Source organism: Chrysemys picta, chromosome 9, assembly GCF_011386835.1.
Source record: "Chrysemys picta bellii isolate R12L10 chromosome 9, ASM1138683v2, whole genome shotgun sequence".
Lineage (NCBI taxonomy): Eukaryota > Metazoa > Chordata > Testudines > Emydidae > Chrysemys > Chrysemys picta.
The window spans coordinates 48668600-48693663 of record NC_088799.1 but is presented as its reverse complement, the minus strand read 5'-3'; the positions used below and the strand labels follow the sequence as shown (position 1 = coordinate 48693663).

The following is a 25064-nucleotide window of genomic DNA, read 5'->3' as shown; positions in this document are numbered from 1 at the left end:
CTTTGGGTGTTGCAAATAGTGCATGAATGCAAAAGTGGTTCCAAAGAAAATCATTTTGTTGCTTCTTTTTAAAAACGGCAACACACTTAGCTAAAAATGTCATCAGGGCTAAAAATTTTCTCCGAGTAAGCTATTTTAACCATTAGATGCATAAAATTTTCAGTTTGTGTAAATGTACAGGTTTAACTATGTAAGCAGTGCAAAACAAAATCGTGGGGAGGGGTTTCATCTTTACCCATCCTGGATGTACAGCCAAGGAAATAATAAGAACTGGTTTGTTCTCAAACATCTTACAAACATATAACAGGAGCAGTTTTAAGTTTTGTTTTTAGAGACAAACAAAGTGAGTTGTAAGCTCTTAAGCGCCGTTAACATTTAAAAGTCTTATCTGTAATATTTAATCAAGTAAAATTTCTAAATCCCAGTTTTGGAATAAGAAATTTGCAAATGGTAAAATATAACTACATATACTCGATCATAAGATGGTTCGTTTATAAGCCAACCCCCCCAAGATGGATAAGTAAAAATGGAAAATTTGTATTACCCGTTCATAAGCCGACCCTATAATTCAGGGGTCAGCAAACTTTGGTTCCCGGGCCATCAGGATAAGCCGCTGGTGGGCCGAGATGGTTTGTTTACCTCGAGCATCCGCAGGCACAGAGGTAAACCTAAGTAAAGTGTCCCGGCCAGTGGCGTAGTCAGGTTTTACCAGCAGGGGGAGCTAACACATTAAAAAAAAGCGCTGAAGCAGCGAAGAGAAAAAAAAAACAAAAGAAAAACCCAAGTCTTGCTGCTGAAGACTGAAGGACTTGCCGCCAAACACCCGGAGTGGCTGAAGGACCCGCTACCGAATTGCTGCCGAAGACCCAGACTGCTGGGGTGAGTGTACAAATTAAAAAGGTGCCACTTTTGGGGAAGGTGCTCAGTGGGGAGCGGCCACTCCCCCCCAGCTATGCTACTGGTCCCGGGGCACCAGCTGCTTACCCTGACGGGCCGGGAAAGCAACTGGTGGGGAAATTTTTTGGCAGGGGAGAAGCTGTGAGTCAGGGGAGTAACCCCTGTGACCATCCCCCACATGACCCCACCCCTACCCCGGGACCCCCACACTCTTCCCATCCCATCCCTTCCCACCTTATCTGGAGAGGGCCAGGGGAGGAGGTCTCTGACCTGGCTGGAGCTGCTCCTGCAGGCTGGGCAGCGCGACCTCAGCCTGCTCCGGCGGGCCAGACCAGGCAGCGCGGCCGCAGCAGGTTCCGGCAGGCTGGGCTGGGCAGCGCGGCCACAGCGTGCTGGGGAGGCGGGGGAGGGGGCGGGGCTGAACGGCATGGCTGCAGCCTGCCAGCCCCGGAGCTGCTTCGGAGGCTGGGGGGAGAGCAGCGTGGCCTGAAGCGGAGAGACTCTGGCCCTGCCTCTTCCCTTCTGTCTCTGTCAGCTGTGCTGTCTCTCCTTGCTCCCCCTGGGGGGGGGGGGGGGGGGGGGGGGGGGGGCGTGTCCTATCTCTCCCTCTCTATACCGTTCATAAGCCAACCCCTTTCTCTGGTGCTTCCCTTTTTTACTAAAAAAATTCAGCTTATGAACGAGTATATACGGTAAGTACCTTTTTCTTTTCCTTTTTTCTACATGCTTAAAATGAAATCAGGATTTTATTTTTGTAATTATAATTTTATGAACCAATGTCTGATCCTAGACAAAACTGGTTCATAAAAGAGAGGGATTATTTTGTGATACATAATTCACCCTAATTGCGAGCTCAACTGTGAAAAGTGAGTGTAAATTCATAAAATGTCACAATAAACTATTACAACAAATACTGATGGGAAAAAGGTGCAAAAGGTGAGACAGAAAGACCGCATTATTCCAAATAAAAAGGCCTACTGATAAATTCAAGGATTGTGTTAAGATCATGGTTGGTAAACAAAAAAAGTGTAGAACCAAAAAATCAATGAGCCAAAATGGGTCTGTACGCCTGTGATCAGAAAGGGGCAAATAAAAGCTCGATGCTGGTACAAGTTTGTCAGGTCTCAGAGTGGCTTATAAGACCATGTGCTGTGCCTATGTTTTTGCAGCAGTAAGTTGCAAACAAGAGTCAACTCACTCCAAAGACCAAAGCTGCAATTTTCTATCTTTGCTTCTCTTTTCTCTCCCATCTTGTGGGTGCTTGTCTTGTTTTGTCTTCTTAGGAAATGAGATTGAACTTTAACAGTAGTAGCAGCAACTTCAGCCCATTTCAACTAACTTCTTCTCTTGGACCCAAAAGGACAGTTATTACCATTTTAAATAGCATTTAAGACATTATCAAACAAAGGGGATTCTTCTTTCTAAAAACTCTCCAGCTAAAGGGAAAGGGAAAAGGGGATGCTGCTAAAATAAAAACCTTATTTAATACTTCACATTTTAAATGCTTTAACTGTTTACAGGTTAAAAGGTTTTTAATATAGTGTGTTTACATTGATACAAAGCAGGCTGAAGTCTCTGTATATCAAACCCTGAACTTTGTTTAACACTGTTTAATGTTGGGCAGTAACTGGGTTATGTTAACACCTTTCACTCTTTGGGCCCCTTTATTCCATTTAAATGAATACAATAGATTCCACTAAGACAAGATGCTGCCTACGAGGTTTCCTTAGGACTGCCTTGAAGAATCTCAGGATCTGAGGGTGTGCCATGAAGTTTGAGAAGAAAGTAGCACTAAGAACTGCTGCAAAAACTATGAGGAAAAAAAAATCAAAACACTGCCTCAGAGGCCAAAAGCTGGTATTTTATACCTAAATAAAAAAATATTTTCAAGGAAAAATCCAAATATTCCATCTACTGTAGTCCCTTTAACAAATGTTGTTCTTCTAACTGGAAAAGCAATCAAGTTTGCCTGAGCATCCTCAATCCCAAATTCCAGCTATTACACAAACACAAGGCCTGAACCTGCAATCAGATTTGAGCAGGCAGACTGCAGTGATTCATAGTGCCCCACTGATTTCGCAGGGCTCCATGAAGGTTTAGCGGTCCATCCAAACAGATCCCATTGCAGGATCAGTGTCAAATCCTGCACATGCCACTAGCCCACCATGCACTGCTCAATCATTTGATCACGAATTAATGCCTTGATTACTGAAACTCCCAACTCAAGTCATCTCAAAACTCCAGTCTGCTAAAGTATCACCATCAAGCCTTTTTACCCATTGGTGAGAACAGTTCCCTCATCCTGAAAGATTCCCATTAGCTCTCTGTCCTCTATAAACATCAGTCTCCTCATCTTCTAGGCCAAATTCTCACCACTCATGTTCCTGATCTTATCTCTCACACAGTGGAGTTTATCAACACTGCGAGCCTCTCCTTGCCCCCTCACCCATTGCTACGCATTGTTAGAACATTTCTGTTACCCTGCTGCCACGTGTCGCAAAATGTTGTGCATTAACACACTGTTATTATGTTGGAACAATATTAACTCGAGGGACAATTTACATAATTTAGATATGCTAAAAGACAAACAATTTAGACAAAATTTACAAAAGATTAGCAAATTGGAAAGGTCAAGCTCACAATATGTAACTGACACAAAGCAAAAGAATACCTGACTGAAGACATAAGCCAGTCTCCCATTAATCCAGCCCTGGCCAGTTACCACACTGTCTCCAGGATACTGCATGAAAGAGCAAAGGACACATAGGTCAGAACAGTAATAAGTTCATTAAAAAAATGATGTCAACGTCTTCTGAATTCACAGACAAAATATTTGTTAATCTGGGAATGGGGCTGTCTCTTCCTCTGTGTTTGTGCTGGGCACTAACATCCCCCAATCCTGATAAGGACATTTGGAGTTCTACTATAATATAAATAAAACTTAATCCGGAAAAAATGTTGAGAACTTGTAGTTTTATTTAAACTTCAAAAAAGTTAAGGTGTTAAGGTGACACTGAAAAAAAAACCCTAACATTAGAACGTAAGGAAACATAGTTATGGGCACATTGTGACCCTAGGAGCCCATCAATGCCAATTGGCTGAGGGACCACCATATTGTAACCCATATCAGATCTGATGCACTCATTTTCCTCAACACACTGTTGTCATGACATGTATCTAAAAGGTGTCACGTAAGGTACCATACATAAACTGGCCACATCCTGAAAATCACTGTGTGATGCATGTACAGGTTGTATTCAAAAGATGATATATGTATGCTGGAAATATTTTCTTAAATAGGTTTGGGAGGTAGTATTTACGTCATACGCTAACTCTAGACAAAGGAATGGGATTCACCTATCTGATTGGTGGGATTTCTGGCAGAGGACAATGAAAGAACATTTACATATATGTTTAAAAAGCTATCAAGCTTTTTTCCCTTGCTTGGTGTGACTTAAATCTTTGTTCTTCGCTAATAAACTTCTTCTTCTATTACAAAATCATCTCAGCACTGGGTATTGAAGTCAGGGTTAACCTAACAGCTGGCGTGTGCTCTGTCTCTTTGGAGGCAGCAAACCTAATCATTTCTGAAAGTGTCCAGTGAGAGGGACTGGACACTGCAGGAAGATGTCTTGGCAGCACTCAGGAACTGGGGCTCTCGGATAGTTATCTGCAAGGCAAGGTTTAGATTGGCTGAGTCTTGAAGAGTTTGCTAGCAACGCAGACAAGCTGGTGTGGCAGGGAGCTGAGACACAGTTTAGCAACACAAAGCACTCACTCGCTGAGGCAGAAGGGTTACGCAATGGCTCACAGTTCTAGGTGCCTTAAGCTGGATGTCACATACACAAACCATCTTAACTTTGCCCAGGACCCAGGGAGACATTTTGATGATGGACAGCAGACTGTGGGTTTGCAGATTCTAAATCCACCTATTTGCACAGTCTGTCTGTGGAGTAAAGGAACTACAGAGTACAGCCTTTAGGCATTACTGCACTATATTTAATAAACACTAACTAATGGTTATTATATAAATGCCACATACTCCCTTTGGTCTCTTGCATAAACCTTCCACTGACATGGTAATCTGTTGTGGACCGAGGGAAGTACCCAGTCCTAAATTCATACCCCAGACCATAATTAAGTACACACCACATAATGAGTTTGACACCGTTGCTCTAATACCAGGGTGGATTGATCTAAATCAGGGTTGGGCAAATTTTTGGCCCGAGGGCCACATCTGGGTGGGGAAATTGCATGCAGGGCCATGAACATAGGGCTGGCACAGGGGGTTGGGATGCGGGAGGGAGTGTGGTGTGCAGGAAGGGGCTCAGGGCAAGGGGTTGGGGTGGAGGAGGGGTGCAAGGTGCAGGAGGGGGCTCAGGGCAGGGGGTTGTTGGGGTGTGGAGTGTGGCAGAGGGCTCAGGGCAGGGGGCTGGGGTGCAGGAGGGGGTGCAGAGTGCGGCAGGGGGCTCAGGGCAGGGGGCTGGGGTGCAGGAGGGGGCTCAAGGCAGGAGATTAGGGGGCTATGGCCAGGGGGTTGAGATGCAGGAGGAGGTTTGGAGTGTGGCAGGGGGCTCAAGGCAGGGGGTTAGGGGGCTATGGCCAGGGGGTTGGGATGTGAGGTGTAGGAGGGGTTCGGGCTCCGGCCCGGCGCCACTTACCTGGAATGGCTCTGGGGTGGCAGCAGCGTGCAGGCAGGCTGACTGCCTGCCCTGGCCCCACGTCCCTACGGCCCCTGGGGGAGGGGGAGAGGGCCCCATGTGCTGCCCTCGCCTGCGAGTACCTCCTCTGAAGCTCCCATTGGCCGCTGTTCCCTTTTCCTGGCCAATGGGAGCTGCGAGAGGGAGAGGGCAGGAGAATAGTTTGCTCAGCCCTGATCTAAATCAAAGTGATATAAATCACCAATTGTAATCACACTTTAAATCAGCAAATCTTGATCTAAATAATAGATTTCAATCTTGGTTTGCATTTCTATTTTTTAGTTATTCTCCTACAGAGAAGCTGATTCTCTGCACCTGCCGAAGAGGCTACTGCTGTGAAAAGCTGGTTTAGCACTTCAACAAACTCCAGTTCAACGTGCTAAGTTGGTGGCTTCCACCAGGGCTAGCTCTTTGACTTTCTTTAAAACACTTGTAGCAAACATGTACTCTTAATTTTTTTTAATGTATTTCATATACACCACAACATACACTATGTCACATATCTGACAAGTGCATACATTGAATTGGACAGTTTCCATTTTGTCATATTTTCATTCACCAACCACTCACCACAGTAATTACCAGGGTTTACATGCACATTTCATAGATTTTAAGGCCACAAAGGACCATTATGACCTGACCTGCAAAACAGACCAGATTTCATCAAACCCAATATAAATGCAAAAGTTTGTTCGCCTATGTTTCTGTTTCTAATGTAACCAATTGCCAGGGCTCTAACCACTGAGGTTTGAGGAGCTGCTAAATATGAAGGTGAGACAACATTCAAGAGGTTATTTGAGCAAACAGGTATCCTTCAAAAAATGTAAAATCAACGCAAGTGAAGCCAACAGAAAGGAGCATAACTATAGCAGGTAAAATGGAAATTAGGAATGCAAAGAGGGAATCTGAAAAGCAACCAAACACATAAAGACAAATACCAAGAAACTCTTTGCAAAGTCTATCAGAAGCAGAAAGCCTGTTTGAGAATAGGTGGGTTAGCTAGAGCAGTGGTTCTCAACCAGGGGTACACAGAGGTCTTCCAGGGGGTACATCAACTCATCTAGGTATTTGCATAGTTTTAAAGCAGGTTACATAAAAAGCATTAGTGAAGTCAGTACCAACTACAATTTCATACAATGACTTGTTTATACTGCTCTACATACTATAAACTGAAATGCAAGTACAATATTTATATTCCAATCAATTTATTTTACAATTATATGGTAAAAATGAGAAAGTAAGCAATTTTTCAGTAACAGTGTGCTGTGACACTTTTGTATGTTTATGTCTGATTTTGTAAGTTTTTAACTGAGGTGAAACTTGGGGTATGCAAGATAAATCAGGCTCCTGAAAGGGGTACAGTAGTCTAGAAAGGTTGAGAGCCACTGGGCTAGAGCACAGAATCCTAAGAACCATAGAACTGTAGGACTGGAAGGGAGCTTGATAGGTCATCTACTCCAGTCCTCTACACTGAGGCAGGACTATGTATTATCTAAAACACTCCTGATAGGCGTTGTCTGACCTGTTCTTAAAACCTCCAATGACAGAGACCCCACAATCTCCCTAGGTAATTTGTTCCAGTGCTTATCTACCTTTACATTTAAGAAGTTTTCCTAATGTCTAACCTAAATCTCCCTTGCTGCAACTGAAGCCCTTTAATTCTTGTCCTGCCCTCATTAGATAAGAAGAACAATTTATCACCATAAGGACTAAAAGGCACAAGAGAGATACTGAACAGAAATACCTTATTCTGATCAGACTCCATCCCAAAGTCTGCACATCTGTGTTCCACGAACATGTCATACTCAACAAAACTGCCAGGGTCCAGCAACAGAAGAATTCGCTCCCTTGCTGTCAGCTTTCCCTGAAATGCAGCAAACAACATTTAACAGGACCATCATTTGGTTAAAAATCCTGCAAGGCATAACTTAATACCACTAAAAGAAAACACGTGGGGATTAATATTTATCAAAGAGTCCAGAAGCATCCCCATATTTGTTTCACTAAGCAGGAGCCTCACCCCTTCCCCACAATATTTAAAATAAGGAAAGTAATCACAATATCAGTTAAGGCAAACACAATGCAAAATAAACTGGAAACAGAAAACAGACAGCTGGAAAGCAAATCCCATTATCACTAGAGGGAACATCAGGACAGAGGTGGTGCTCCCTGAGAGGTCTTGTTAAAAAGCTGTGTGGTATGGTGACTGTTTTTGTTTACTCGGAGCAGTTTATTTTGATGTTAGGATTATTTTTCTAATGGAAGAAAGCACATGGAAGGAATCATTTCACAACTAACTCAATTCAAACCATTTATCACAATTATAACAACGTTGTGCAAACAAACAAAAGAGGAAAACAAAAAAACAGAGAGAAAGAATTGGATGGCTCATCTCTGCATTTCAGACAGACCTTTACTCTTTATCTCTCTCCTTTTGGCATTAGTATATTCAAAGCATTTGACATGCTGGTAGAGTCCAATAAGCTGTTCAGGTGTACTGAGATCTGTTGCTCAGTAACAATGCCAGGTAGTTATCAATTATTGTGAAGCTCTTACCCCTCCCCTCCCCCCCCCAAAATGCCAAGGCCAAGGTTTTCCAAAACAGAAGTGTGAAGGGTGTTCCTGGTCCTTCGTGGTACCCTCCTGGAGGCCCTAATGTCCCAGGAAGGAGCAGTGAAGGTGGGTCCCCTGGTTCTGCCTAGAATGGCTGTTTCTATGCAGCCTATCAGAGCCCAGCAGGCTAAGGTAAGTGCTGCAGGGCCTAAGCAAGTCAGTTCCAGGCTAGGGCAAGAAAGGGTGCTCTGCTCTGGTTAAAGGAACTTGATGGGCAGCATTTGTTAAACCTAGGAGCAAGAGAACCTAAGAGCTCTAGCCCTAAGTTAATGACTAGAGGTAAAAGAGACCAGTTGGGAAAAGGCCCAGGGAATGTAGCAGCAACCAATTAAAGGAAGCAGTATGTGACTGCTGTTTATAGGGTCCCTGGGTTGGACAAGGAGTAGTGAGTGGGTGGCCCAACTGGCTATTGGGAAAATGGCCTAAACGCTGAGAAGGGGACAAAGCTTTTTCAGAAGCCTGGGGGAAGGGTGGGATTTAAAGGGCCCAGAGACAGGGCTGAAGACCCTGGTGAGGGATGACAGTTTGAACTCTTTGCTACCCTGGAAGGAGTTCCTTCATTATGACTGTGTGACTTGGCTGGAGGGCTGAACTGCTAGAGATGTGCCTAGCAAAGCTGATAACCTACAGGGACCACCAGGAGCAGGAAAAGACCTGCACTACCAGATGCAGAGGCAGGAGGCGCTCAAGAGGTGTCCCCTGTTACGAGGACCCTAAAGTTAGTCTCCTACTTTTGTAACTTTGCTCCTAAACAAGTGACTGATTTTTTTTTTAAATCAAAAGTGCTAAGCACCCAGCAGCTGCAGATTTTTGAAAATCTTTGCCCCAAAGTATTAGCATAAAGGGACACTACATGGGCTTGTCTACACTTACAGTGATGCGGTAGCGCTTAGTGAAGATGCTACCTATGATAACGGGAGAGCTTCTCCCATCAGTGTAGGTACTCCACCTCCCCAAGAGGCGGTAGCTATATCGATGGGAGAAGTCCTCCCATTAATATAGCTCTGTCTACCTGGGCGTTACATCAGTATAACTGTGTCACTCAGAGATGTGGATTTTCTACATCCCTGAGTCACGCAGTTATACCGAGATAAGTTTGTAGTGTAGACAGAGCCATCCCTTGGGTAGGGTGAATCGGCGTGACCTCTCTGGGCCCTGCGGGACAGTGCAATTGGCCGGTGTGGTAGGTCCCGGAAGAGACAAATCTGTCACTTCCGCCCTGGGCCCTGCACCCCCCTGGGGGCAGCCCTGAGTGTAGACCAGGGCTTTCACCTTTGATTTCTTAAATTGATACATGAAAAATCATGTGAACTTTCAAAATAGTATTTCATGTTGTTGACTCTTTAAACTACTAGTCTAGATCGTTCTTTCCCAGAGATAAGCAAAGCAAATGGGTTTCTCAGTTTTGGTGTCAGGGTAAAGGGATAACATGGAGGTACTCAGCAAAGTCTGCCCCGGCCAGAGCAGGGTGTTATCCAGAGCCAAAAGGACTGGGCTCTCAGCACTGCATGCCCTGAAAAAGCCAGCCATTCCCTGGAGAGTAGGGGCTGCCCTGGAGGAACCAAAGCCAGCAGGAAAGGCTGGAGGGCAGTGTAAGAACAGAACAGAAGCACAGCATGACTAGCTAGATCCTCTGAGGAGGAAAATCAGAGGATTTATCAAAGCAAAGTCTGGGACAAGATTGGTACCAATCAGTATCGTCCAAGTGTCAGTGTGACCTGAATTAGCCTCCTGGAAAGTTAAATAAACCTACATTCTTGGAGCTAGTCTTTCTAAGGCCTGCAAGCAAGTCCAGCTGACTAATGGGGTGAGGGAAGGACAATCCTTGTGATTTGTTCTGACTAGATAAAAATACAGACTTAACTTGCAAGAACCCATCTCTGAAATCAAGCAGCAACTGTCTGTGAGCAAAAAGGAATAGGCGTAGGGCTTCTATGGGTAGCATTCCCTGGTTCCACAGTGGGTGCCTATTATTAACATTTTATCCCTTGTTGGGTCTGAAGGCCTCCCCTCCCCTCCAATCAACTCAACAGTACACAAGATAGCGGGGACAAGTCAATGTACAGGAATTACCAAGGTATTTCCCTCTTCTCCATTGCCGAGAAGATTCTTGTTCGCATCCTTTTGAACTGTCTCCTTCCTCTTGCTGAAGACGTCCTTCAGGAATCCCAGTGTGGTTTCAGACTGTCTCGGGGCACCACCAACATGATTTTTGTTGCACGACAGATCCAAGAGAAGTGTAGAGAACAACACCAGCCATTTTTTATGGCATTTATTGATCTAAGGCCTTTGATTCAATCAATCATGAAGCATTATCGAAGGTGCTGTCTAGGTTCAGTAGTCAATTGAAGTTCATTCATGTTCTCAGGCTACTGTCACTGTAATGGATGGGAGACGGACCTGTTCACCATCCGTACTGGTGTTAAACAGGGCTGTGTTATTGTCCCAGCCTTTTTTTCCCCCTCGATCTATCTTGCAATAATCTTGATTCTTATTTGTGACTACCTTTCTTCTAGAATTGGGATTGCGTATTGCATGGATGGCCTGCTTTTCAATTTGTGATGTCTTGATTCTAAAACTAAAGTCACCAGGACTATTATTACTGTCCTTCAGTATGGGGACAACTGTGCTATCCTTGCGCACACTGAGGCTGACTTGCAACCCACCTAGATCGCTTCTCAGGCACCTATCATAGCCTGGGACTTTCCCGCAACACTGGGAAGACAAAGGTGCTCCACCAGCCTGCCCCAGCACAAGTTGCCCCCGTTCTCCCACATACTGTAATCAGTGGTGAAACCATGGAAAACATTGAGCCCAGATAGCCAATCTTGATGTGGCGATTGAACAAAGGATCTGTTGTGCCAGCATATCTTTGGAACATTGCTTCGTTATGTCTTTATTGACAGAGATCTGTGGATGGCAACTAAGATCCTGGTCTACAATGCAGTAGTCATCCCCACTCTTCTTTATGGGTGCAAGACATGGGTGACATATCGAAGCCATCTTAAGCATCTGGAGTGGCACCAACAGTGCTGCCTTAGGAAGCTTCTCTGTATCAGATGGGAAGGCCATCACACCAATGCCAGTGTTCTCTCTGGAGGTAACATCACCAACGTTGAGGCGAAGATTATGAAACATCAACTACATCGGGCTGGTCGTTGTGTGCAGATGGCTGATACTTGTCTTCTGAATCACATTCTCTTTTCTCAACTTAGCCATGTTAAGAGAACCCATGGGGGACAGAGGAAATGCTACAAGAACACCCTGAAAGTATATCTTAAGAAAGGAGACCGTGATCATGAATTGGGAAGAGTTGACTGGAAACAGACTGCAGTGGCACTGCATCACACATCAACCCTCATGTGGTTTTGAAGACAATCGCCTTGCTCAAGAGGCCGAGAAACAGCAGAGGAGGAAGGAAAAGCTACAGCATCCCAGCCAGCAGATGTGCTCTTTCCAAGCAACCACTTGTCACATATGTGGAAAAACATATAAAGCATGAATTGGACTCCTCAGCCATCTTAAGTCTCATCAATGACTTTTCCCCCTGGCAGATATCATCCTCGTATTGAGGGATAGCCGATGATGACACAAGATAGACAAGGGCATTTGGTTAGGGTTGTCAGTAGTGCAAATGTAGCTCTGCACCCAGTAAAGGACTGATCAGAAATTACAGCTGAACTGAAGTAGGAACGGGAAAATTCTGAAAATAGGGTGCCAAACTAAGGAGTTTGGTAGAAATAGGTACACGGTCAAAAATAAAACAATGTCTACACAACAATTAGAGAAACTTAAAATCAAACACAGGTAAAATGGAATGCTTGACAATAGAAGATGACCGAAACATAATAAACAATATTTGAAACATGGCAGAATGAGAAACAAAATAATCAATGGGATTCCATCATTCCTGGCTATAAATTATACTGGAAGGGCAGATTAGGTTATATGGGTGGAAAGTAGCACTAAAGATTGCAGGGAGTTTAATGAGATCAGATCTCAGATTTCTCTGAGCAGAGAGGAACATATAGTATAATCTGTACAGGAAAAGGTGTGTGCACTTCAAGACATTTATGACCATTCTGATGGCCCGCCTCATGAACAAGGTTTGGCCTCTCTTCAATGATGTGGCTAAGACTAAAAAAAATTCAGCCATCCAAGTCTGTGGCTCCCAGTATCCATGGATCAGATCAAATTAGATGCTCCCATGAGGCAACCCAGCGTTAAGTATCCTTGGACATGAGTACATCCAAGAAAGGGGTTTTCTGCATGCTCTCACAGGGCTTGAGAAGTTCCTCGAAAAGGGAAACCATATCTAAGAAGACTCATCAACTGTGAAGTCTCAACTTAGGTTCTGTGTTTCCTTCAAGGAATAACAGATTTCAGGAGAGGACTGGGCAGTACAGGACAAACATTTCTGTGGGAAGATCTGGGACTGGTGATATGTTGGGATCACCCTGCAGCATAACTAAGGCTGGTAAAAGCCAGTGTGGCTAGTCGGCTGGTTGGCTGCAGCACACATACCAGACATAGCCGAGAGTAATTTCCATGCTGGAGGTTCTTGTCAGCAGTCCAAGTTGGAGGCTATAGCAGCAAGGCATTGTAAAGGGCACTCCAGGTTATAGTCCAGGGGTGAAACAGCTACTCATTAGTCTGGATTATGCATGTCATAGTGGCTTAAACCCCGAAACACAGGTCCAGCAGTGTAACTCATCGAAGACCTCCATCAGCAGAATATGTACAGTGAAACCTGTTATGAACAGCTACTGATGGTACCAACAAAAAACATTCCTGATAGAAACACTCTCTTAAGGTCAAACAAAACTGTCCTGGCAACTTTAGGGTTACTTAAGAACAGGGCTGCCTGTGGAACATGCTCCTTAATGCAGATCTGACTATTGGTGTCCTTCACATTACACTGCTCTACAGCCAAAATGCTTCTGAAATAAACGCAGTCAAACTTTACTAATTCTGGGTCACTGAGAACGAAAATGATGCTTAAAATTGTTGATTGGCTCTAGTTTTCAAGATATGCTATTGGGTCAGTATATACGACCCTTGACTTGGGAATGGCGGAGGATAAGTGAGTTATAAAGGGAAGGGATCTCAATTTAAACCAGAAATGACTAAAATACATCTTTGACTGGATCTATGAATAAATCTATGACTGGGTTTGGACTGTACTTGATTTTTAGGCAAAACAATGAATGATGCAATCTGAAGCTGGTATTGCGTCATACATGATATGAATTGCATCATGTTATTCCTAGAAGTCATGGATGATGCAATCATAACGAAGCTTACATCGCTCTGCTGAACAAATTGCCCTATATCAGCTCTAGAAATCATACAGTGTCGTGCTCTTATTTGTCAGTGTTTGATTTTGCAAAGGGATACATTTCTGTTTAGCCAAAGTGAGCAGAGATGTCTCGTACTTGTGTGAACAGTGCAGATAACTTCTGCTATGTTTGTGGTGAAGTGACTTCTGCATCACAAAAGTGCAGTATAACCACTATGGTTAAGAAAGCCTATCACCTTTATTTTGGCTGCAAAATTGGAGATCAGGACAAGAGGTGGGCCCCACACATATGCTGCAACACTCGTGCAACAAATCTTCGCCAGTGGTTGAACAGGAAAAGGAAATCTATGCCTTTTGCAGTGCCAATGATTTGGAGAGAGCCAACAGATCATAAGAGCAATTGTTACTTCTGCATGGTGCCTCCAGTTGGGAAAGGTGTGTCAAAGAAGAAAAAGTGGACTGTGCATTATCCAAACATTCCATCAGCTATACACCCAGTACCCCACGGAGAAGGACTGCTGGTTCCTGATGCACCAGAATCATTCTCACTTGAGTCAGACGAGGAAGAGGAAGAGGATGAAACTTCTGGTCCTGAACCATCAATGTCACAGGACCCACCTTTTCTCCCATCCTCCTCCTCTGAACCACACCTCATAACACAAGGTGAACTGAATGACCTTGTCAGGGATTTGGAACTACCCAAGAGTAAGGCAGAGCTGTTGGGCTCCAGACTACAGCAGTGGAATCTCATGGCAGGTGAAATATTATCATGTAAAGCAACCATAAACACATGAAAAGACCTAGGTTTACAATTTATGATTAAAACGCTACTATCTACACAATATACATAGACATAAAATGTAAAAACTTAAATATCTTAGAAACAATAGCCAATCAGTTGTTTTAATTGTCATATTTGAATTCAGCACATCAAAATACATAATAAATAGCACATTTTATCTCTGAAGCAGACGACTTCTCAAAAATTGTAGACCAGTGTTATATGCCACTAGGCTTTCTACATTGACCTCTGCAGTCTTATGTTTGGAGAGAGTACTGCTACAATTCTTTAATAAAAACGTGGGTTGGGGACATAATGGCAGGGAGTCCATTGAGAACTCAGCCCCCTGTTAGCACCTCTTCCAGTGAGAGCAAGTGGAGACCTGTCCCCCAATAGACCATCCTTCTAAGAGAGAGTCAATCACCCAGACCCCATTGGCAGGGATGGGGTGCCAGCCCCATGGGGACACTGCCAAGCTGGGGATAGGGGGTTTAAGTCATACAGGGGCAGGTCATTGGTCCCAGAGAAGGTCAGGGCTGGTTGCCTGGCTGGGGGTGGAATCAGTGCAGGGAGGGGTCACAGCCATCAGGAGATGGCTGCAGGGGTGTCCGTGTCTGTACTGGCGGGGGTGGGGTGTCAGTGTCAGGGAGAGGCAGTGGGGGATAAGGTCAGGGGACCGGGAAGGAATTGAGGGCAAATCAGTCTCAGGGGTTGGTGGTGTCAGGGGCTGGTGGGAGGGAAGCAGCCTCGGGGTGGGCTAGTGTCAGGGACCAGATTGGGGGAGAAAAGGGTTGGTGTCAGGGGAAGCCAGGGGGATATGAGAGTGGGGTTGTTCTCAGGGTCCAGAAGGGGAAGCCAGAATCAGGGGCTGGAGAGGAAGGCTGGTGTCAGGGACCAGGGAGTATTGTCAGGGATTATGGTCAGGTGCTGGCGGTGGGTGGGAGGAATAGGTACAGGATCGGGGGCGGTGTTGGCAGGGGGGCTGGTGTCAGGGCCAGGGGGTATCGCTGGGGATCAGAGCGACCAGATATCCCAATTTTATAGGGACAGTCATGATATTCAGGGCTTTGTACTATATGGGCACCTATTACTCCCCACACCTGTCCCAATTTTTAAACTTGCTGTGTGGTCACCCTATTGGGGACCAAGGTCAGGCACGGGGAAGGGAGGGGCGATGTTGGCGGCGGGGAGAGGGGGGGGACTAGTGTCAGGGCCGGGGTACCGGCGCGGATCAGGGTCAGGCACGGGTGGGGGGGAGGGGCGGGATGAGAGTCTGGCGCGGGGAAGGGGGTGATGGCAGGGTGGGGCTGGTGTCAGGACCAGGGGTACCGGCGGGGATCAGGGACAGGCGGGGGAGGCCAGGCCGGCGGAGCTGCTCACCCGTTTGTGTTGCGCATCGATGCGGGCCTGACCGCCCCCCAGCAGCGCGGCGCGACGCTTCTCGGCGATGCGCTCGGGCACGGAGCCGGGGGCGCCGGCCGAGCGAGACCGGACCAGCCGCGTCCGCGAGACCCGCAGGAGCCGGGGCAAGAGTCGTAGCGCTGCCATGGCTGACAGCAGCATGGCGCATGCGCAGGAGCGGGGCATTCGAGCGGCCGCCTGAGAGACCGCGCGGGCCCGCCCCTGACCAGGCTCGAGGAAAGGCCGCAGCAGCCCAGCTTGGGCCTCGATGAGGGACGAGGCGAGCAGCGCTGTCTGACACCCTGGCTCGCTCGGGGTTGCCGGCCACGCTCCCAGCCTGGCGAGCTCAGCAACCCTGGCAGAGACAGCACGTGCCAGCCTGGCCAGTGAGAGCGGCCTGGCCCGGGTTCCTAGCGCTGCGCTGGCCGGGCCAGCCCCACACTCCCCTCTCAGCCGGCCGAGCCGACCAACGGCCCAGGCGTCCGTACTCAGTCGGCGGGATGCTGGGGATTTGAAGTGCAGCCCTTTGTTTCCCCTCCCGTCAGATCCAGTCCGTTCGGCGGGAAAAGGCTGATTTGCTGGAGCAAAACGTTTCATCACCTAATTTACAAGAGAGCAGGTGGGTGAGGGAATAACTTTTATTAGCCCAAGGTCTGTCGGTGAGGGAGGGAAGCTTTGCAGCTACTCCAAGCGCTTCTTCGCCTAATTTAATGCAGAGTCAACAACACTCTTGCCAAAACACAAGCAAGTTTATGTTGGAAACCTGCCAGTCTTGCAAGGGCAGCTGCCTCCCCACAGGGAGCCTAGTAGCCCCCAGCGTCTCTGGCTGGAGCCAGGGCTCTGCAGCAAAGAACTTGCCGAGCCCCAGAGCCCTGGCAGACTCCCTACTCCACAGCAGTAGTCTTAGGAAGCCTGACGGAAGCCAGGGCTCTCCGGGCTGCTAAACTCCATGCTCTGGGCAAGGACCAAGCTGGGCTTGGAATTTTTATAGAATATATCTGAGGGAGATTCCCAAATTTGAGCCATTCTTTGTAGGTGATAAATCTGAGGAACCGTCCCAGATTGATGTGTCAGTAGAGATGGTTTTAGAACAAATTGATAAACCAAACAAGTATCAGAGGAGTAGCCGTGTTAGTCTGGACCTGTAAAAAGCAAGTCCTGGGGCACCTTTAAGACTTAGGGTATGTCTACACTACGGGATTAATCCGAATTTATATAATTCGGATTTGAAAAACAGGTTGTATAAAGTCGAAATGTATGCGGCCACACTAAGCACATTAATTCGGTGGTGTGCGTCCAAGTACCGGGGCTAGCGTCGATTTCTGCAGCGTTGCACTGTGGGTAGCTATCCCATAGCTATCCCATAGTTCCCGCAGTCTCCCGCGCCCATTGGAATTGTGGGTTAAGATCCCAGTGCCTGATGGGACAAAAAACATCGTCGCAGGTGGTTCTGGGTACAGCCTCACCTCCTCCCTCCCTCCTCCCTCCCTGCATGAAAGCAACGGACGGCAGACAACCATTTTCGCGCCTTTTTTCCTGGGTGGGTGAACACTGCAGACTCCATACCACGGCAAGCATGGAGCCCGCTCAGCTCAAGACAGCAGTCATGAACATTGTAAACACCTCGCGCGTTCTCGTGGAGTTTATGCTCAGCCAGGACCAGAAAAACGAGGCGAGGAGGCAGCGGCGGCAGCGCAGCAACAAGCATGATGAGGACATTGACATGGATACAGAATTCTGTGAAACCACGGGCCCCGGTGCTTTGGAGATCATGTTGTTAATGGGGCAGATTCTATCCATGGAACGCCGATTCTGGGCAAGGGAAACAAGCACAGACTGGTGGGACCGCATAGTGTTGCAGGTCTGGGACGATTCCCAGTGGCTGCGGAACTTTCGCATGCGTAAGGGCACTTTCATGGAACTTTGTGACTTGCTGTCCCCTGCCCTGAAACGCCAGAATACCAAGATGAGAGCAGCCCTCACAGTTGAGAAGCACGTGGCGATAGCCCTGTGGAAGCTTGCAACGCCAGACAGCTACCGGTCAGTCGGGAATCAATTTGGAGTGGGCAAATCTACTGTGGGGGCTGCTGTGATGCAAGTAGCCAAAGCAATCACTCAGGTGCTGCTACAAAAGTTAGTGACTCTGGGAAATGTGCAGGCCATAGTGGATGGTTTTGCTGCAATGGGATTCCCTAACTGTGGTGGGGCGATAGACGGAACCCATATCCCTATCTTGGCACCGGAGCACCAAGCCACCGAGTACATAAACCGCAAGGGGTACTTTTCAATGGTGCTGCAAGCACTTGTGGATCACAAGGGACGTTTCACCAACATCAACGCGGGCTGGGCGGGAAGGGTTCATGACGCTCGCGTCTTCAGGAACACTACTCTGTTTAAAGGGCTGCAGCAAGGGACTTACTTTCCGGACCAGAAAATAACCGTTGGGGATGTTGAAATGCCAATAGTTATTCTTGGGGACCCAGCCTACCCCTTAATGCCATGGCTCATGAAGCCGTACACAGGCAGCCTGGACAGGAGTCAGGAGCTGTTTAACTACAGGCTAAGCAAATGCAGAATGGTGGTAGAATGTGCATTTGGCCGTTTAAAAGGTCGCTGGCGATCATTATTGACTCGCTCTGACCTCAGCCAAAGAAATCTCCCCATTGTTATTTCTGCTTGCTGTGTGCTCCACAATCTCTGTGAAAGTAAGGGGGAGACCTTTATGGCGGGGTGGGAGGCTGAGGCAAATCGCCTGGCTGCTGATTACGCGCAGCCAGACACCAGGGCGATTAGAAGAGCACACCAGGAAGCGCTGTGCATCAGAGAAGCTTTAAAAACCAGTTTCATGACTGGCCAGGCTACAGTGTGAAATATCTGTTTGTTTCTCCTTCATGAAAACCCGTCCCCTTTATTGACTGATTTTCTGTAAGGAACCCACCCTCCCCCTTCCCCCAGCTTTCTTTCAAACCAAATAAAGTCACTATCGTTTAAAAATCATTTATTCTTTATTAATAGATTAGAAAAAGAGGGAGGGAACCCGGGTGGTATTTGGGAGGAGGATTGCTGAGAAGGAAAAAGCCACTAAGAAAAGGTTAAAAAAATGACAGCCTTTTGCTTGGGCTGTCTACTGGGGTGGAATGGGAAGGTGTACGGAGCCTCCCCCCCCCCGCGTTCTTACACGTCTGGGTGAGGAGGATACGGAACATGGGGAGGGGGGAGGGTGGAACAGGAGCTGAAGCGGCAGTCTGTTTTCCTGCAGCCGTTCCTGAAGCCCCACCAGACGCCGGAGCATGTCTGTTTGCTCACGCAGCAGCCCCAGCGTTGCATCCTGCCTCCTCTGATCTTCCTGCCGCCACCTCTCATCTTGAGCGTCCCTCCTGTCCTCACGTTGGTCCCTCATGTCCTCACGTTGGTCCCTCCTGTCCTCACGTTCACTGGCTTCTTTCCTATACTTTGAAACTGTTTCCTTCCACTCATTCAGATGAGCTCTGTCACTGCGGCTGGATTCCATAATTTCAGAAAACATCTCGTCTCGCGTTCTCTTCTTACGACGCCTTATCTGTGATAACCTTCGGGATGGAGGAGGGAGGCTTGAGGAATTTGCAGCTGCTGTAGGGGAAAAAAGAGAGAATTGTTTAAAAAGCTACATTTTGCAGAACAATGCTTATACTCTTTCACGGTGACCAACACTATTCACATTACATAGCACATGTGATTTCTGTGCAAGGTCGCATTTTGCCTCTTAATGCTGAGTGCCTGTGGCTTTGCTGCTAGAGATCACAAGTCTGGGCAACAGAATTCGGCTTGCATGCGGCCATGGTAAGCCATTGTCTTACAGCTTCTGCACCCTCCTTTCCCACATACCAAGCACAGCCTGTAGAGTGCTGCGGTTTTTCTGTTAACATTCAGCAGCAGCAGAAAACAAACTAACCACCCCCCCCCTCTCGCCATGAATTCTCTGGGATGATCGCTGTACCCCTCCCCCCCACCGCGTGGCTGGTATCAGGGAAGATCCCTGCAGGCACCAAACTAACCACCACCACCCCCCGCCGCCGCCCCCCTCCCGCCATGAATTCTCTGGGATGATCACGGTACCCCTCCCCCCACCGCATGGCTGGTAACAGGGAAGATCCCTGCTAGCCAAACGCGAAAAGCTCAGGGCCAATTTCCCATCTGCGCTTGGCTAACTGCAGGGAAGGATTTATTTTCCGCCACAGGCAAACAGCCCAGTAGGAACGGCCACCTCTGTCCCCTTAATTAAGTTCCCGTATTTCAACCAGGTTACCAGGAGTGATATCACTCTCCTGAGGATTACACAACAAGATAAAGAACGGATGTTGCTTGAATGCCAGCAAACACCGGGACCATACGCTGCCAGGCTTTGTCAGGCAATGATACCAGATTACTTGCTGCAAGCATGGCGTGGTCAAGTGTCCTACCATGGAGGACGGAATAAGGATGCACTGCCCAGAAACCTTGTGGCAAGGCTTTTGGAGTACCTCCAGGAGAGCTTCATGGAGATGTCCCTGGAGGATTTCCGCTCCATCCCCAGACACGTTAACAGACTTTTCCAGTAGCTGAACTGACCGCGAATGCATCCCAAGTCCTCAGGGCAAAGTAATCATTAAAAACCGTTTGCTTTTAAAACAAGTTTTATATTTTAAAAGGTAAACTCACCTGAGGTCCCTTCCATGGGGTCAGAGTCTTGGGTACTGGCTTGGGAGGGTTGGGAGGGTACTTCAGTCAGGGTGAGAAAAAGATCCTGGCTGTTGGGGAGAACGGAGTGCTGTGCGCTCTCTGCAAGCTTATCCTCCTCCTCCTCTTCCTCTCCCCCATCGGCAGAATCCTCAGGCGTCGCTGATGAGACTATCCCCGACCCAGAATCCACGATCACAGGTGGGGTAGTGGTGGCAGCCCCCCCTAGAATTGCATGCAGCTCGGCGTAGAAGCGGCATGTCCGTGGCTCTGACCCGGAGCGACCGTTTGCCTCCTTTGTTTTTTGATAGGCTTGTCTGAGCTCCTTGACTTTCACGCGGCACTGATCTGAGTCCCTATTGTGGCCTCTCTCCATCATGCCCTTGGAGATTTTTTCAAAAGTTTTTGCATTTCGTCTTTTAGAACGAAGTTCTGCAAGCACTGAATCCTCTCCCCATACAGCGATCAGATCCAGTACCTCCCTCACGGTCCATGCTGGTGCTCTTTTTCGATTATCAGCCTGCATGGTTACCTGTGCTGATGAGCTATCTGTGGTCACCTGTGCTCTCCACGCTGGGCAAACAGGAAATGAAATTCAAATGTTCGCGGGGCTTTTCCTGTCTACCTGGCCAGTGCATCCGAGTTTAGATTGCTGTCCAGAGCGGTCACAATGATGCACTGTGGGATAGCTCCCGGAGGCCAATACCATCGAATTGCGGCCACACTATCCCTAATTCGAAATGTTGAAATCGATTTTGGCGCTACTCCGCTCGTCGGGGTGGAGTACAGAAATCGATTTAAAGGGCCCTTTACATCGAAATAAATAGCGTCGTTGTGTGGACGGTTGCAGGGTAAATTCGAATTAAAGCTGATAAATCCGAATTAAAGTCGTAATGTAGACCAGGCCTAACAGATGTATTGGAGCATAAGCTTTCGTGGGTGAATGCCCACTTCGTCGGATGCATGTTGCAAAGAGTTACAAAGGGATCTCACAAAACTGGGTAACTGTGCAACAAAATGGCAGATGAATTCAGTGTTGATAAATGCAAAGTAATGCATATTGGAAAACATAATCCGAACTAAACATATAAAATGATAGGGTCTAAATTAGCTGTTACCACTCAAGAAAGAGATCTTGGAGTCATTGTGGATATTTCTCTAAAAACATCCACTCAATGTGCATTGGCAGTCAAAAAAGCTAACAATGTAGGGAATCATTAAAAAAGGGATCAATAATAAGACAAAATATCATATTGCCTCTATATGAATCCATGGTACGCCCACATCTTGAATACTACATGCAGATGTGGTTGCCCCATCTCAAAAAATATATATTAGAATTGGAAAAGGTACAGAAAAGGGTAACAAAAATGATTAGGGGTATGGAACAGTTTCCATGTGAGGACAGATTAATAAGATTGGGACTTTTCAGCTTGGAAAAGAGACTACTAAAGTGGGATATGATAAAGGTCTATAAAATCATGACGGGTGTGGAGAAAGTAAATATGGAAGTGTTATTTACTGCTCCTAACACAAGAACAAGGGGTCACTAAATGAAATTAATAGGCAGCAGGATTAAAACAAAAGGAAGTATTTTTTCACACAGTGCACAGTCAACCTGTGGAATCTTTGCCGGAAGATGTTGTGAAGGCCAAGACTATAACAGGGTTGAGGGCTGCATGCTCTTTGATCTTCATTCTCCCAGGGATGGGAGAGGGTCTGGGATACCCATCCAGCTCTTGCAAAGGGTGAGGAAGGGCAGGGCCACACCACATCGCTTAGCTTGACAGTAAAGAAGTTGGGGAAGTAAAGGGTGCTGGTGTCTGGGCTGGGAGCTGCCCCCGTGGCTGGGCTCTGTGGGGAGTGGGGGCTGGTGTCTAGGCCGGGGGCTACCCCGCGGGAGGGTGGGGAGATAGGCTAGTGGCTGAGCTCTGGGGGCTGGTGTCAGGGGGCTGCCCCGTGGCTGGGCTGTGTGGGGAGGGATGTGTGGATGTCTGGGCTGGGCTCTGGTGGGAGGGAGGATGCTGGCGTCTGGGCTGGGAGGTGCCCCATGGCTGGACTCTGGGGGGAAGGAGGTGTGGGTGTCTATGCCAGGGGGTGCCCTGCAGCTGGGCTCTGGAGGGAGGGGAATGCAGGTGTCTGGGGGCCCCACACAGCTTCATTGAGCACCCCCCAACTTCAGCTGGGTTGTGGTAGGGGTTTCTTTAACACACGACTCCTGGGGGAATGTTTTTTTGCTGTTGTCTATATTGTTGACATACTTGTTGACAGATATTTTGAAATAAATTACCACAATAATTGAAACTGGAGTGATTATTTTGTTATTTTGACAAATAAAATATGGAGAATTTTAAAATAGTGTGCAGAATTTTTTATTTTTTGGTGCAGAATTCCTCGGAGTAATAAACTTTCTTAAAATAAAAGCTTTACTTTATGAACGTTATTAAAATATTGTCAGGCACACCAGCTGCTATTACAACACTGAACACCAATAATAAACCAAAACCAGTAATGAAATAAAGTGCATATAGCGAACATTGAACAGTGCAAAACACTGAAACCAGTTTCCTATTTTTGCATGTCTCTGGGCCCTTGTTCTCCTTTTCCTTTCTAGCACAAGTAGCATGCTGCAGAGGGGTAGAGGACTCCTGGGGGTACATTTGCCCTGTCCAACAAGCATTGAGTCCTGGTTGCATGGGCCACCCAACTATGGCATTGTCCAGTGTGTTCCTGGGCTGTAGGACATGGTACTGTGGAGGGATCTCAGGACATGGTATGAGGGGAGCAGGAGTCTGAACTCTTGCAGCCATTAGCATAAGCAGCTGCTCAAACAGGGTTTTCTGCTGTATTGGATCTTCCTCCCTCAAGCAATATTCCTGCTCCAGGAGCTGCACTGCAAATCTATTACTGTGCTCTAAAGCCTGTATGTGCCTTTCCACTGCTATGAATCCTTTTCCCTTTGCTATTGTGTCTGCTTGTTGCCTCCATTCAGGATTTCCACTATGTGTCAATTACAGAAATGTTTCCTCTTTGTCCACTCCTTGACAGTTCAAAATCCCAGGCTCCTGCTGGACCATGGCTGGGCTGTAGAGGTGGAAGTGCCTGACAGCAGTACTTTAAAAAAAAAAAAAAAAAGTTCAGTGCATCCTCAGAGAAAAATGCCTGTAGAATCTCAAGGCTAAAAAAAACGATACTTTGTAAAACTCAGCTTCACTGTGTTCTCAGAGGACTGCTTCAGTTCCTAGAAGCTCCATGGCCATAATTGAGTTAAGCAGAGTGAAAAGAGTGCACACATAATAGTAAGATGACATTTACAAAGGCTGTATGTTTAAAAATTGCAGACTTGTAGCCTGGGGCAGTAGGATTATGCCATGGTTTACTACTTAAGGTTTCTCAGTCCTTTCAGGCATTCCACAGTCTGGGGGACATGACAATACTAGAGGTTCCTGAATGCCAAAGAGAGATTTTATACCAAGCGACTGGTGGTAAGCCAGCTGTCTATGCTACAGAGATTTCAAGCTTATGGTGATTGAGCAGCACATCTATGAGTGGACTACAATCCTGATTAGGAGAGCCCAGAAAATATGCCCTTTCCTGAAATGAGACTACCCATTGGGAATTCCTACTCTGTGGAACGTTTGCAGCTATCAGCACCCAGGATTGGGTCAAAATTCAAGGGGAAATCAACAGGATGCTGTGTTAGCATCCATACCGTTTACTGTCTCCCTGTTCTGACTAAAACTATTATGGACTACATGCAAACACACCTGACAATATGAACTCTCAAAGAACTACATGGCTAGTCACCTCCCTTCACCCACATACTTCCTCCTCCCCCTCCTCGTGGTATTTCAGACATTGATTTAATCACCCATGCACTACATCTTCCCCACCCTTCATGTACAGCTTACTGTTTACAGGCAGCTTGTTATGCTATGGCATACTAAAAGGGAAGGCAGTATAATTTCTTTTGACATCCCAGCCCATCTTTTAAAGCACGTGCGAGTATCTAACAAAACTTCAATGTTAAATGCGTGTTTAACAGTTGTTTGTGCTTCTTCGTCTCCATTTTCAGTGCCATGTGATGGTGGTGTGGAAAGTGATGCCAAGATGCTGGTGTACATTCCACCATTAGAGATACACATGACTACCTATAGCCTGTAATAAAAAGCACAGTGGGTCATAAACTGGAAATCCCTCCCATTTGACTATTATCATTAACAATAAGGAGCCAAACACTTACCAGCCTTTGGGTCTATTTCTGCCTTTTCTGTTTCTGCTGCTGGTTTTGCAGCAGGCTGTTCTTCCAAGGGGGTCATGAAATAGCTCATCCGAGTATGGACCCAGGACATGCTGCAGCTGCTCCAGTGGCACAGCTTCCTCGGGGATTGGTGGGAACACCAGAGTCATTTTGCTAGCTTGATCTATGAGGCACCTGTTGGCTCCCCTCTGGGCTGCTACTAGATTTGGGGGTCAGAAGGTCACAACTCTGGCTGTCCAGGCTATCTTGAACCACTGGGGGCTCAGTGCTTGATGCAGTTTCCAGCACCCAGTCAAAGTCCTCATAAAAGAGATAGGATGACAGGGAGTTCCCAGAGGTGTAGTTCTCACCCCTGGCTTTCTGGTAGTCTCTCCTGAGCTGCTTACTCTACTCCCAGCACTGGTCACCAGTCTATTG

General features: G+C 47.0%; 2 protein-coding genes and 1 long non-coding RNA gene across 7 annotated transcripts in view; 1 reads left to right on the top strand and 2 right to left on the bottom strand.

The window, feature by feature from the left end:
- The window catches only part of PCCB (propionyl-CoA carboxylase subunit beta), a 73203-nt gene extending 54523 nt beyond the window's left edge, over positions 1–18680 (bottom strand). For 4 of the 5 annotated variants that reach the window (XR_010590382.1, XR_010590383.1, XM_005310261.4 and 1 more), the window contains exons 1-3: positions 15671–18680; positions 7342–7461; positions 3569–3637 (exon numbers count right to left, since the gene is read on the bottom strand). Coding sequence is in view for 3 of the 5 variants with exons in the window: in XM_005310261.4 (XP_005310318.4) it covers positions 3569–3637; positions 7342–7461; positions 15671–16288 (807 nt within the window). In the remaining 2 variants the exon portion in view is untranslated. The remainder of the gene's footprint in view (positions 1–3568; positions 3638–7341; positions 7462–15670) is intronic. The other variant, XM_024111472.3, reaches the window with a different exon arrangement.
- Positions 16175–25064, top strand: part of LOC135973506 (uncharacterized) — a 29376-nt gene continuing 20486 nt past the window's right edge. Inside the window, exon 1 of the long non-coding RNA XR_010590384.1 lies at positions 16175–16310. This is a non-coding gene — a long non-coding RNA (uncharacterized LOC135973506). The remainder of the gene's footprint in view (positions 16311–25064) is intronic.
- LOC135973505 (uncharacterized) lies at positions 18694–20912 on the bottom strand. The gene is made up of 2 exons (XM_065557037.1): positions 20369–20912; positions 18694–19300 (listed from the first exon to the last, which is right to left on the bottom strand). The coding sequence occupies exons 1-2, from the start codon at positions 20910–20912 to the stop codon at positions 18816–18818; spliced, it is 1029 nt and encodes a 342-aa protein (XP_065413109.1). The 3' UTR covers positions 18694–18815.

Excerpts from the sequence above, each read along its gene's own strand:
- LOC135973505 (XM_065557037.1), bottom strand. The coding sequence starts at position 20,912 with ATGCAGGCTGATAATCGAAAAAGAGCACCAGCATGGACCGTGAGGGAG. Across the intron at positions 19,301-20,368 it reads CCCCATGGAAGGGACCTCAG|CAGCTGCAAATTCCTCAAGC; the intron begins GTGAGTTTACCT and ends TTTCCCCTACAG.